The 15,016-nt window shown below is 43.5% G+C and overlaps 1 protein-coding gene across 1 annotated transcript in view; it reads left to right on the plus strand.

The window, feature by feature from the left end:
* The window catches only part of AFG1L (AFG1 like ATPase), a 206,146-nt gene that overhangs the window by 114,182 nt on the left and 76,948 nt on the right, over nucleotides 1-15,016 (plus strand). The window contains exon 6 of the mRNA XM_082248831.1: nucleotides 635-734. Within this exon, the coding sequence (XP_082104957.1) occupies nucleotides 635-734 (100 nt within the window). The remainder of the gene's footprint in view (nucleotides 1-634; nucleotides 735-15,016) is intronic.

Below are 15,016 nucleotides of genomic sequence, written 5' to 3' on the forward strand. Positions count from 1 at the left end.
TTTGTACGTGCCCGATCCCACCAGGAAGCCGACTCTGCAATCCGCTAATCACAGCCAGTGAGACATTTTGCGATCCGCAGCTGCACAGATCAGGAAATGTCTCCTTGCCTGTGATTAGTGGACTGCAGTGTCGACTTCCTGGTGGGATCGGGCACGTAGCCACTCGAACACGCCTGAGCTCATCTTTACGTGTTTACCCTCACCATCACAGAACGAAACACTTTCAAACCTTCTCACATGCGCTTTCTCTCCTTTGATGCAGTAGCTTTAAGCTAAGTGTTTGAGACTAGACCATCTGGATTAGTTAAACACAGGGTGCATGTTTTTCATGCTGAGGCTCATTGATGCACCCTGCATTAAATGTTTATTTGTACAATAAAATATATATAACATTAATTTGCATAATAAAAAATAATGCACATTTTAAAAAACATCAATTTATAAAGTGATAGCTGTACAAAAAAATATATATACTTTCCCTTAAAAAAAAAAAAAATATCTAAAGTCAAACCTGTTTTTTCTTATTTTTGAGAGTGTATGTTGAATAGTAAGACCACAATGTTTTTTCCTGTATTCTAAAGTAGTACAGGGTTGTTTCAGGGCATTTATATGTAACTATTTCTTTACTTTTCAGGTGACTGATATAGCAGATGCAATGATACTAAAACAACTGTTTGAAAACCTGTTTCTAAATGGAGTAGTTGTTGTAGCAACATCTAACAGACCACCTGAAGGTAATAGTTTTGTCTTAAATCTTATACAAAGATAAAATCTCTTAAAATCCACATAAACTGCTGGAGTTAAATTGTTAAACTATATTGCGTTACCCTACGTGTAGCTGGTGCTGTATTTTGATATAGTCTAAGTAAGGAGACACGCACCCTGATCTCTGCATTGAAGGGGGCATGTAAGCTGGTAACTGCATTGAAGGTGGCATGTACGCTGGTCACTGCATTGAAGGGGGCACGCACGCTGATCTCTGCATTGAAGGGGGCATATATGCTGGTCACTGCATTGAAGGGAGCATGTACGCTGGTCTCTGCATTGAAGGGGGCATGTACGCTGGTCACTGCATTGAAGGGGGCATATACGCTGGTCTCTGAATTGAAGAGGGCATGTACGCTGGTCACTGCATTGAAGGGGGCATGTACGCTGATCTCTGCATTGAAGGGGGCATATACGCTGGTCACTGCATTGAAGGGGGCACGCACGCTGATCTCTGCATTGAAGGGGGCATATATGCTGGTCACTGCATTGAGGGAGCATGTACGCTGGTCTCTGCATTGAAGGGGGCATGTATGCTGGTCACTGCATTGAAGGGGGCATTTACGCTGGTCTCTGAATTGAAGAGGGCATGTACGCTGATCTCTGCATTGAAGGGGACATGTACGCTGGTCACTGCATTGAAGGGGGCACGCACGCTGATCTCTGCATTGAAGGGGGCATGTATGCTGGTCACTGCATTGAAGGGGGCATGTATGCTGGTCACTGCATTGAAGGGGGCATGTATGCTGGTCACTGCATTAAAGGGGGCATGTACGCTGGCCACTGCATTAAAGGGGGCATGTACGCTGGCCACTGCATTGAAGGGGGCACGTACGCTGGTCACTGCATTGAAGGGGGCACGTATGCTGGTCACTGCATTGAAGGGGGCACGTACGCTGGTCTCTGCATTGAATGGGGCATGTACGCTGGTCACTGCATTGAAGGGGGCACGCACGCTGGTCACTGTGCATTGAAAGGGGGCACGCTGGTCACTGTGCATTGAAAGGGGGCACACTGGTCACTGTGCATTGAAAGGGGGCATGCTGGTCACTGTGCATTGAAAGGGGGCACGCTGGTCTCTCTGCTGTGAAAGGGGGCAACGCTGGTCTCTCTGCATTGAAAGGGGGCATGCTGGCATCTCTGCATTGAAAGGGGACACGCTGGCATCTCTGCATTGAAAGGGGGCACGCTGGTATCTCTGCATTGAAAGGGGGCATGCTGGTATCTCTGCATTGAAAGGGGGCACGCTAGTCTCTCTGCATTGAAAGGGGGCACGCTGGTCACTCTGCATTGAAAAGGGGCACGCTGGTCACTCTGCATTGAAAGGGGGCACGCTGGTCTCTCTGCATTGAAAGGGGGCACGCTGGTCTCTCTTCATTGAAAGAGGTCACGCTGGTCACTCTGCATTGATAGGGGGCACACTATACCTTAATTACTGAAGGCCCCTTTCACACTTTTGCGACCTCAAAGTCACGCAATTTTTTACATTTTTTTGCCGCAAAGTAATGCATATTACTTTTTTCTGTTTGCGCCCCCCAAAAATTTTGAGCACCAGCCGCCACTGCCCAAGGGAAATTATTATCTTTGAATAGAGTACAGTGTACAGAACTACTAAGGAAAAAGATTGGGGGTAGTTATTTCAGATTGCAAAAGCAAAGCAGTGGGAAAAGTGAATATAATTCTATGTTGCATCACTAGAGTGATCATTAGCACAGAAAAGAGCTCCTGAGTTCCCTATAGAGATCTTTAGTTAGACCTCATTTAGAATACAGGCTTTTGCCTGGTGGCCTGCTCATGGCTACTCTCAGGTCCACCAATTCCTAGATTCCCATACATTTCTATCCTGGGCTTCCATTTGGGAGTTTTATGACCCACCCCCCATGGAAGTGTTCAGTTACCTACAACTCCTACAATGGATTTCTGCCCTCCGCTTCAACTCTTCTTTCCCGTTCCAGACATCGATCTTAGAACATATGTCTTTTCTCACCTGGAGCTTGAAGTACTATTTCCTCTATTTACTCCTCCCTTACTGCGGGAGGTTCGTCTCGCTCTCCCCCTTAAATCTCCAAGACATGGCAGCCTCTATAGATTTAGTGGATTGCAACAAGGCCTGGTCCTCCGTAAACAAATGTTCTTTCAACACGTTTAACATGGAGGTGGCCTATAAGGTTCTCCTCTGCTAGTATTTATTCCTGTCCTGCATAGCTCATTCGAACCCTTCATATAGTGACAGATGCTTCAGGGGCTGCAGCCAACGCAGAGATGAGATCCATATTTGGTGGTCTTGCCCTGTTTGGTGGGCTTCTGGTCAAGGGTCTACAGCCTACTCTTAACACTTTTCCCATATACTCTTTCACAAGGACTCCCAGCATGCACTTCTCCACTGCCCTCTCCCAGGCCTCTTCTCTTACCAGCAGAAACTGGGAACCTACTTTTTCTTTGCCGCAAAGCATGGCATTGCTAGAACTTGGAGGAAGCCCTCGGGTTGGGTTTGCAGAGGTGAAGAGCATACTGACTATCCCCATGCTTCAAGAGAAAATGACCAGTATGCTTCATGACTCTCACTCAAAGTGTGGAACCCATAGTGGTCTTATCCTCTCTCCATTCTAATCCGCAGGTTCTTCCTTCTCCCCCTGCTTAATTTATAATATTTAACAGGATTTATATAGCGCCAACGGTTTACGCAGCGCTTTTTTCTGCACCTCTTCTCTTCCTTTCTTAGCCTGTCTTTCTCCCACCTTTTCTCTCCCCACATCTTCCTACTGCCTCTTCCCTCCATCCCCTTGGTTTTTGTTGTCGTCCGCCCCCCTTTTTTTTTTCTTCCCCTTTCTCTCAACTACGGGATGATAATTCCACCCCCTTTGCCTCACTATGTCCTTGACCTCCATGCCCAGTTGGTCATTGTCACTTCCGACACTAGATGCCGAATGCTTATACTTTTTGCTTTAGAAATCTTTGGAAATGTGTTTCTTCTGTATTTACATGTGCTTTACTGTTTTTCTCCCCTGCGTGGGACTCTTCTCTTTTTTTTCTTTTGCTCAAGCCTTTATCTTGGTATTGTTTTTCTCAATAAAAAACATTGTACCGGAAATATTTGAATACATTAAGGGTGTGAATGAGGTTTGTTTTCATTCAATGTGACAGCCGATAATGTTTTTTAAAACTCCCTCTCATGCCTAGGATCTCTATCCCCATGATTAAGCCCTGAGGGGGCGAAGCAAAACACGTTAGGGGCGTGGCCTGGATGGAGTCCAAGCTGAGGTTGGCACTAACACATTGTTCAGAGGGATTGTTCAGATGTGTGGCTAAAGAGAGACTTTTCTCATACCCAGTGATTACAGGAACCGTGACAAGCTCCCTTCCAGACTGGCACTCATAGCAGTGGACATTGAGGACTTACAACCCTTCTGAGAGTCTAAGCAGCTCACACATTGGGTCATTTGGGTCAGAGCTAAGATCAAGAACACAGGGACATAACCTAAAACCAGCAGGAGGAACATTTAAAACTAATCTTAGAAAGTATTGTGTTACCAAAAGAGACGTTGACACTACGAACAGACTTCCAGCAGAGGTAGTGAGGGAGTCAACAGTAAGTGGATTTAAACATTCTTAACCACTTTCCAACTGGGCCATAGCCAAATGACATCTACAGTGCAGTCAACTTATTCTGGGAGGGTGGACAATGAAGTCCTCTCAGAATCACGCTTCCCGCACGCCCCCTGGGTGGACCTGGGGCATCACAGGTCATGGTAAAGGGCCAATGACAGCAGCCCTTTACCACGTGATCGCTCTGTCGTCAACAAACCAGCGCATTTCAGGCTCAGTTCTTTCCACTCCACACACGCTGTACACACTGATCAGTACAGCGTGTGAGAAGAGAAGGGAGACCGCAGCACTGCTCACCCGTGCCTCATCTGTGCCTCAATTATGCCCATCTGTGCCTCATCCGTGCCCCAATCATGCCTGATTCATGCTAATCATGCCCAGCTGTGCCTCTCATGCCTCATTCATGCCCATCTGTGCCTCATCCGTGCCTCAACCTTGCCTCATTCATGCCAATCATGCCCATCTGTGCCTCTTCCGTGCCTCAGTCATGTCTCATTCATGCCAATCATACCCAATCTGTGCATCAATCATGCCAATCTGTGCCTCATCCATACCTCATTAATGCCCATCTTTGCCTCATCCATGTCCATCCGTGCCTCATTCATGCCACGTCCGTGCTCATCAATACCACATCACTGCTCACTTGTGCCACATCGATACCACATCAGTGCTCTTCCATGCCACATCAGTGCTCATTCGTGCCACATCAGTGCTCATCCGTGCCACATCAGTGCTCATCTGTGCCACATCAGTGCTCATCTGTGCCACATCCATGCCACATCAGTGCGCATCCAAGCCACATCAGTGCCACTACAGTGCTTATCAGTGCCCTACAGTGCCTGACAAAAGTGTAATGGATAGTCAAGAAATTAGATTTGTAATTTTATGTCCCTAGAGTACCTGACTGTGCTCCCTGAATGTTGGGCCTGGCTGTGTAAAAGTCTCACACATAAAGTATTGCCTACTCATGAGGAGTAGCAGAATGTATTTTGGGGTGTAATTTATGCTATGTATGCACTATGTGCTAGAAATATATTATAAATGGACAGCGTTGTGTAAAAAACAATGCATTTTAGTTTTCTTTCCATATTTTTCAAAAACTTGTGGAAAAAAAATGGAAAAAAATGACATGTTCAAAAGACTCATAATTCCTCCTAGTTTATGTGTTGGGGTGTTTGCTTTCCAAAATGGGGTCATTTTGTGGGCATTTCCATTGTCCTGATGCTTCAAAAGTGTGATTTTTTGCTCCTAGAATGCCTGGAGGTGCTACTTAGATGTTGGGACTCTGTATGTGGCCAGGCTGTGTAAAAGTCTCACACGTGTGGTATAGCCATACTCAGGAGGAGTAGCAGAATGTATTTTGGGCCTATACAGTGTGTGAGAAATAATTTGGCAATATAACAATTTTGTGAAAAAAAAATATTATTTTTTTTAAAAAGTTTTCAGTTTTTTTTTTCATTTATAGGGCAAAAAAAAAAAAAAAAAAACAGTGATGATTAAATGCCACCAAAAGAAAGCTCTATTTGTGTGGAAAAAAAAAAGGACAAAAATTACTACGGGTACAGTGTTGCATGACTGTTGTCATTCAAAATGGGAGAGCACTGAAAGGTGAATATTGGCCTGGTTAGAAAGGGGGTATAAGTGCCCAGTGGGTAAGTGGTTAAAGTGGTTGTAAAGTCACATGTATTAATTACTTTGATTCTCTCTGTCTTAGGTCCCTGTTCACTACAGTGTGTGTTTTTCTAAAATTATAATGCTAAATACCTTCTTTACAGAGCCCTGCTGTGCTGTCCTGTGACCTCCCAAGTAAGTGAGTAGAGTGGGAGGGGCTGAGCTTACCCTCTGATGAATGCAAGCTTGCAGGGGGAGGTGATGTGTCTGCACAGCAGGGCTCTGCAAAGAAGGTATTTAGCAGTATCATTTTAGGAAAATACACACAGACAGGAGAGGGGAGGGGCGTGGAGGAGATCTGCTCACACACAGACTACAGAATTGACAGGGAGAGAGCGAGAGGGAGGTAGGAGATGCAGAATGGAACAACCAGATATTGTACAACAGAGAATGAGACAAATGACATTACAAAAAACACTATGCTATACAGTATGTTATGCCTTACAGGGACATGAGCACTGTATTTTTTATTTTTTTAGGGTTACAACCAACTTAATATAAACCTAAACCTATTCCTAGGGGAAAAAAAGTTAAATGAATAAATAATGAGGCAAACTTGGTGGACTACTTGGTCTTTTTCTGATGTCGCCCTTCAGTTTTTCTAATCTGAACATTGTCCATACCAGCCAAAGCAACTAGCTTTTATGTAACCTTTTCTGCATGGCCAACGAAGATTTGTTTGCCTATGTCTGTCTATCGTGCGCTAAATTTAAAGACAAAACTCCTCTGTTTCTTTAGTCTAAAAGAAAATCTCTACTGGAAAAGCTGTTCTTGTTAATGTTCTTCAGATAAAATAATTTTCCTTTACTTCAGGTCTTTAATGTGGAGGTTTTATTAAAGCATGAGCATTTATTCAAGGTCCTTCGTTTTTAGAATATCTAACTGTTCTAAGATTCAAACACTCTGTCTCCGTTGACAGTGTTTATCTGCTACAGTTTAGAAAGCATAGTCAGAAGAGAGCAAGTTACCATGTGGTGAACCCTGATCTCTCATAATGTTCATTAAACAATAGGATTTGCAATGGCGCTGTATGAAAACAGAAAAGTTTTAAGTTTTACAAGTCCTTCCTGTTCTCAAAGAAAGGCTTTGAGAACCTTACAGATAACATTTTTGATAGTGAGAGTTTGGAGAAGAATAGTGTACTTCATTACCTTGCTAATTAGCATCATATTTAAATTGGAGTAAAAAAAAAAAATACCCTCTTCAGTGTAATCATTACAGTCGTTTTTTTCTTAAGTGTCATAACAGCTTATGCTCTCCCGTACATGAAAAATTCCTCAAATTTTCTTTTTTCTTGGGGAAAAAAAACTTAACCCATTGAATGCAGCAGGTTCATACACTGTAGGGACACATTGACACTAGATTCACACCTATGCATTCTTTAGTGAGTTTTGCAGTTTGCAGAAATGCACTACAGTCTATTTAACATAAGATACACAAGATTGGTAGCCGATGCCCTTTGGCAGCTTCCCCTCAGGGAAGATCTTCTGTCTCAAGGACCGATCTTCCATCCTGCTTTACGGTCGCTGGCTTTAACAGTCTGTCTATTGAAAGCCAGGTACTGAAGGATAGGGGTTTGTTGGAATCAGTGATTCCTACTTTGTTAAAAGCTAGAAAAATCTACATCTCGAAAAATTTACCATTGAGTTTGGAAAGCATATATTACTTGGTGTGAGTCTCGGGGGATTTCCCCCCGTTCATTTTTGGGTATCACGTCTTCTTTTTTACAAAAAGGTGTAGATTAACGTTTTGCTTTGGGCACCATTAAGGGCCAGATTTTGGCTTTGGCAGTTTTCTTCCAAAGACCATTGGCAACGAATTCCTTGGTTCACGCATTAATGCAGGGAGTTTGCCATTTGGCACACTTGGTGCGGTCCCTAGTGCCTCCGTGGGACCTCAGCCGTTTGAGAATATTTGTGAAATTCCTTTACTTACTTTGTCACAGAAAGTTGCTTTTTTGGTGGCTATTACTTCTGCATGCAGGGTCTCGGAGTTGGCTGCGTTGTCCTGTTGGTCACCTTATCTGGTGGTTCACAGGGACAAAGTGGTGCTTCGCCCCTGTCAGTTGTTCCTTCCTAAGGTCGTTTCAGGGTTTCACTTGAATGAGGACCTTGTGCTGCCTTTGTTATGTCCTAAGCCTAAGCACCCGAAGGAGGTTGCTTTGCATGCGTTGGACGTGGTTCCGGCCATCAGGGTGTACCTGATGGCAACTGAGTCCATTTGGAAATCAGATTCCTTGTTTATTGTCACGGAGGGTCCTCATAAGGGACAGGCTGTGTCTGCTGCAACCATTTCCAGATGGATCAGGCAGATGGTGGTGCAGGCCTATTCCATTAAGTATCAGGTTCCTCCTTTCCCTGTTACCACCAGGGCGCTCAGTGCCTCTTAGGCCCTTTGTCATCAGGCGTCAGTGGTTCAGGTTTGCAAAGTGGCCACCTGGGCACCTGTACACACGTTCACTAAGTTTTACAAAGTGGATATTTTTGCATATGCAGATGCTGCTTTTGGCCGCAAGGTTTTGCAGGCCACTGTGGCAGAGACTTCTGCCTCTTGAGGGTGTTTTTTTCTGGTAAGTGAGCTCCACTTGTTCCTGGTTGAGCTCCTGGTTTACTTGGTTGGCTATGTTTAGCCCTGTTGGGAATTGTTTACTGCTCTGTTTGTTTCCCGTCCTTCATGCTAATACTGCTTTGGGACGTCTCATCCGTCAAATGAAGATATGACGCTTTGTTCCTCAATGAACGAAAGAGAAAACTGGATTTTTGTCTTACCGTAAAATTATTTTCTCTGATGTTCATTGACAGACACAGCACCCACTCCTCTGTGGAGTTGGGTTATGTATTGTTCTGACACTGCTTGTTACAAAATTGAGATCTTAGAGCAGGAAGTGGGAGTATACCAACTGGGACTGCCCCATAGGCGTAGTTAAGCTCTGGTAACTTTGTTAACCCTTTTCTGCCTAGTGTCCTACTCCTAGGAATAGGAGCATAACCAATCCGTCAAATGAAGATATGACACTGTGTCTCTCAATGAACATCAGAGAAAGGGTTTTACGTTAAGACAAAAATCAATTTTTTTCCCACAATTCTTGTGAAAATGAAGAAATAGTTTTTTTTACACTAAATTGTCATTAACAAGATATCTCTCACACACAGCATGTGCATACTTGCAAATACCCCCCCTAAAACACATTTTGCTACTCGTCCCGATTATGGCGATACCACACGTGTGAAACGTTTCACATCCTTGCCACATACAGAGGCCCAACATGCAAGCAGCACCTTCAGGTGTTCTAGGAACATAAATTGCATATCTAATTTTCTGACTACCTATCACATTTTTGAAGGTCCTGGAGCACCAGGGCATTGGAAACGCCCACAAAATGACCCCATTTTTGAAAGCAAACACCCAACCTATATTCTCTGAGGCATTATGAGTCTTTTGAACATGTCATTTTTTCCACAAGTTTTTGGAAAACATGGAAACAAAATGTAAAGGCATTTATTTATTTTACACAAAGTTGTCAAATTATACAATATTTCTAACACGTAGCACGTACATAGCAAAAATTACACCTCAAAATACATTCTGCTTCTCCTCCTAATACGGTGATACCAAGTCTGAGACTTTTACACAGCCTGGCCACATACAGAGGCCCAACATCCAAGTTTCACCTCCAGGCATTTTAGGAGCATAAATTACACATCTAATTTCCTAAATACCTATCACGCGTTTGAAGGTCCTGGAGCACCATGACAATGGAAAACATGAGAAGAAAATGAAAACGTAATTTTTTATTTTTTACACAAATTTGTTAATTTAAACAACATTTCAAACACATAGCATGTATAGCAAAAATGAAACCCCAAAATACTGTCTGATGCTACTCCTGAATATGGTGATACCACAGACACTTTTACACAGCCTGTACACATACAGAGACCCACCTCCAGGCGTTCTAAGAGCATAAATTACACATCTAATTTCCTGACTACCTATCACACTTTTTAAAGGCCCTGGAGCACCAGCACAATGGAAACACCCACAAAATGACCCTATTTTGTAAAGTAAACACCCCAACTTATGTTCTATGAGGCAATATGTAATTTTTACACAAGTTTTTGGAAAACATGGAAACAAAATGAAAACGTATTTTTTTTTTATACAACGTTGTCAATTTATACACTATTTCTAACACAGAGCATGTACATAGCGAAAATGGCACCCCAAAATACATTCTGCTACTCCTCCTGGGTATGGCAGTACCACATGTGTGAGACTTTTACACAGCCCACATACAGAGGTCCAACATCCAAGTAGCATAAATTGCACATCTATTTTCATGACAACCAATTGCATTTTTGAAGGCCCCCTCGTATTTCTAACACATTGCATGTACATACCAATTACACCCCAAAATACATTCTGCTGGGCAAAGGGTAAACAAAAAATGAAAAAATGACCTGTGGTTTTAGTAGTGCAGTGGTCCACAGAGGAGAGCATCGGTCCAGGCAGCAGGCAGCTAGTGACAGCAAAAGAAATTGTCCAGGCAGCAGGCATGAATACTGTTCATAGTCAGTACAGGCAGCAGGCTGAGATACTGTCAGCACAACCAAAGTATTGGTCCAGGTAGCAGGCAGAGATGTGGTCAGCAGCCGCAGCAAAAGGAATAGTTCAGGCAGCAATACTGTCCATAGTCAGTAGAGGCAGCAGGCAGAGATGGTCAACACAGCCAAAGTATTGGTCCAGGCAGCAGGAAGGACCATCAAGCCTAGGGCCTCAGTCAGGAAAGAATGGGGACAGGAGTCTCTCCCACCCAAATCACTTTGAAGCCTCCGGTCTCCAGACCCTGTTCTGGGAATTACAAAACACAGAAAACATAAAACTGGTTTTCTCTACTCTGAACACTATTCTGAAGCCCCTCACCAGTGTTGGGGTAGTTACTCAAAAAATGTAACTAGTTACTAGTTACTTCTGTAAATTGTAATGAGATTACTTTACTAGTTACTGCATTTGAAAAGTAACTTCACCACTTATTACTTTACTTTCCTCTTTCTTAATTGACCATGTAGAACAGGGGTGTCAAACTCAATTTAATCGCGGGCCGCATCAGCATTATGATTGCCCTCAAAAGGGCCGGTTGGATCTGTAAGACTAGATGTCAAGAGCATCCTCTACCCTTATATAAGACGTCAATAGCCTCTCCACCATTAAAAGTTGAGTCCCCCACCCTCCCTTATATCACAGTGCACCTCCCTTACCTTGTGGTGCTGCTGGGAAGAAGCTGGAGGCATTGCTGGAAAGCAGAAAGTATAAGGTCTGGAGGAGGACTGGAGCTCTCCTGCAGCTACAGGAGAGGTGCGAGGGCCACATAAAATGGCCTGGAGGGCCGGATTTGGCCCGCGGGCCTTGTGTTTGGCACCTGTGGTGTAGAAGAAGATACATGACACTCTTTCTGCATAGAGTTTATTGTATAAACACAGGCTTTGGGAAACATGAGAACAAAACCTGAAAAAACAGAATAAAACATAAAGTGCAACAAAAAGCCATAAACTTCATCCCTCTCTATTCTTTGAAATAACGATTGTATCGCACGGCTTGGGTAACGCAGGAAAGCACGTTCCTATAGCCTAGTAAAGTAGTGCAGTTACTTCCTATAGCCTAGTAAAGTAGTGTAGTTACCAGTATTAGTATTGTAACTAGTTACTTTACTTAGTTACCAAAAAAAGTAATGTAGTTACTGTAATTAGTTACTTTGTAACTAGTTACCCCCAACACTGCCCCTCACATATGTGAGACCCCTGTGTACTAAAGTAGTAGGGCAAAAGATCAGTCCAAGTGGCAGGCAAAAAACATGGTCAATTAACAGGCCAAGGTCAGTTTAAAACATTTAAAACAGCAGGCAGAGGCATTGTCCGCAAATAGGCTGAGGTTGGTGCAAAAAAACATGGTAAATTAATAGGCAGAGATTGGTGCACATGGAGGCATCATCGGTAAATAGGCTGAGGTTGGTGCACGTGGAAGGCAGAAAGGTGGTTTAGAAACATTTAAAGCGGCAGGCATAGGCATCATCGGTAAACAGACCAGGGTCAGTTAAAGTGGAAGCAGACAAATGATCCGCACAGGTATTTAAAAAGGGGAAATGTCAGTCTATTAAAAATAAGGAGACTTATTATCTAATGGATGTGTGATAACTTCTGAAGCATTCTCCGATGCATAGGCCAGGTTGGGAGGGACATTGGGGACAATGATAATTAGTGTCTCTTCTAACTCCTCTGCTGCATACTCAACATTTCTTTTGGTGTTGTCTTCCTGATTCTGTGGGGGGAATGTTTTCGTGGAAAATGTTGCTCATGAAGTCAACTCACACATCTGAGCGAATGCTTCCTTGGGGGGGGGGGGGGGTCCTTGCTGGTAGATCAGGGCAGTGACAATATCTTCAATATATTTGAGGTAGGTGCTGGGTCTTTCTGTTGACTTTTGAAAGCAGGTATATGAATTATACATGGCAATAAGTAAGAGATAAAATGCAACTTTTTTATACCAGAAATGGGACTTTCCTGTGGATAAATATGGTTTTAGCATCTGGTCGTTTAAATCCCCCCCATGAACTGATTATAATTGTGGACACATTCTGGCTTTACAATGGGTCCGCGTCTTCCGTGAATCTCCACCAAGGTGTCATTGTGGATGGTGGACAGAATGTAAACATCTCTCTGGTCCCTCCACTTCACGACAACACTTTCTCGTTCCGCATACTTGCGGATTCCCCCCTTTGTAGCTTTGTTGTTATTAAGTTTTGTGGAAAGCCCTTCCTGTTTTTTTCTGGAGGTACCGCAGGCCAGGGTTTTTTCACGGTACAGCTGACGGAAGAGGAGCAAACTAGTGTAATAATTGTCCATGTATATATGATAGCCTTTTTTGAGCAGGGGGTACGCCAGGTCCCAACAATTTATCCGCTGGTTCCAATATATGTTGGGCACTCAGGGGGCTGTAGCTGGGGGTCTTCACCTTCATACACGCTGAAGGCATTCACATATCCTGTGGCTCTTTTGCAAAGTTTATTTAGTTTCAACCCATACCTGGCCCTCTTACTGTGAATATTTTGTTTGAAATGCAGCTGGCCAATTAAGTGGATAAGGGATTCGTCCACACAAATGTTCTTGTCTGGGACATACATTTCAGCAAATCACTTGGAAAAATAATTTATTATGGGGCGTATTTTATATAATTTATCGTAGTTAGGATGAACTTGGGAAGGGCACTGGGAGTTGTCATTAAAATGTAGGAAGTGCATGATCATGTCATAGCGTGTCCTGGAAATGGCAGCAAAATAAATCGGCATGGGGTGGGTGGACCAGTAGACATGCAATTCATTTTTCTTTGTGAGCCCCATTTTGAATGTAAGGCCCAAAAACAATTTTAACTCCTCCACTGAGAGACTTTGCCAATGAAACATACGGGCATGGGAAGTATTGGGGTTGGAAGCAATAAATTGCTCATTTGTTTGGTCCATGGTATACTGCAGCAAATCTTGTGGGGAAAAAAATATATAATTGAGAACAATTAAGAGTGTTGGGCTGCACACCTGGCTGTGCGGTGAAAGAGGGGATTGTAGCTGACCCTGAGCTGGAAGGCAGCTGGAAGGGATTTGCCAGGGCATCAGGAAGGTAGGTTTGTGCCCTGATTTTTTTGGTCTGGTGCAGTATTCCAGTGCTGGTACTGGACTCTTATTCCTGGGGTCTAGCTCCATTGGTGTTGGTGCCTTGGGTGTGTAAAGCGCTGCTGGTAGTAGGCAGGTCTTCTGATCTTGTTGTTCGCCTTATTCTTTTAGGAGGGACTTTTTCCTCCTCTGATTCAGTCCACGATTCACTTATCTCTACTGGCTCAAATTCCGAACCAGAATCGGATGAGGTCAGCTCCCCGCTGCTCTTTTCATCCGACATAGTAAGGATTGTATATGCCTCCTCAGGTGTAACAAATCTTTTAGACATGGTGGCTAATGTGAAGCTGTGATGGGTACACCACTGATGGGCTGTGTGGCAGATCACTGATGGCAGTACTGATGGACTGTCTGACAGATTACTGATGGCAGTACTGAAGGGCTATGTGACAGGTCACTGATGGTGGTACTGATAGGCTATGTGACAGATCACTGATGGCAGTACTGATGCGCTGTGTGACAGATCACTGATGGCGGTACTGATGAACTGTGTGACAAATCACTGATGGCAGTACTGATGTGTTGTGTGGCAGATCACTAATGGTGGTTCTGATGGGCTGTGTGACAGATGCAGATGGGCTGTGTGACAGATCATTGGTGACAGGTTCTCTTTATTGAGGGGGGGCAGTATGGTGCACAGTAATGTGCAATAACAAAAGTAAAATGGCAATCACTCTGATCCCGCTCTCCTCACACGATCGGTGTGTGAGGAGAAGAAGCTGGTAATGGTTGATAACAGATCCAATGTTTGCAGTTGTGACTGGCTGTGATTGGATACAGCCGATCACGTGGTAAACAGCCAATTTCATTGCCACTGAAGCATATGCAACTCTGCCAATGAAGCATATTTAAGCGATACTAAGCATTTATTACAAATATTGGAAACTTTATCTTGTTTTGAGTCATGTATTCTAGTGACAGCTGATGCCAACTCTTTATATACTATTGTTAAACATCAAGATGCAGCTGCATTAGTAAAAATTGGCAATAAGTACATCAGATATACCTAGGAAACACCAAAAGTTAATAATTAAGTGTATGGAATTTAGTCTGCAACATATTTATTTTTGGTATGATCATCAATATTATTTGCAACTAACCAGTGTTGCTATGGGAGCTCGGTTCGCTCCCAGTGTTGCTAACATTTTTATGGCCCATTGGGAGTTGTAGGTGGTTTTTAAGAACAGACCCAGACAATTAAAATATTACAAATGATTCACTGATGACCTATTTATGGTTTGGAAGGGAGGTGAG

This window comes from Pelophylax lessonae (genome assembly GCF_965119305.1).
Source record: "Pelophylax lessonae genome assembly, chromosome: 3".
Lineage (NCBI taxonomy): Eukaryota > Metazoa > Chordata > Amphibia > Anura > Ranidae > Pelophylax > Pelophylax lessonae.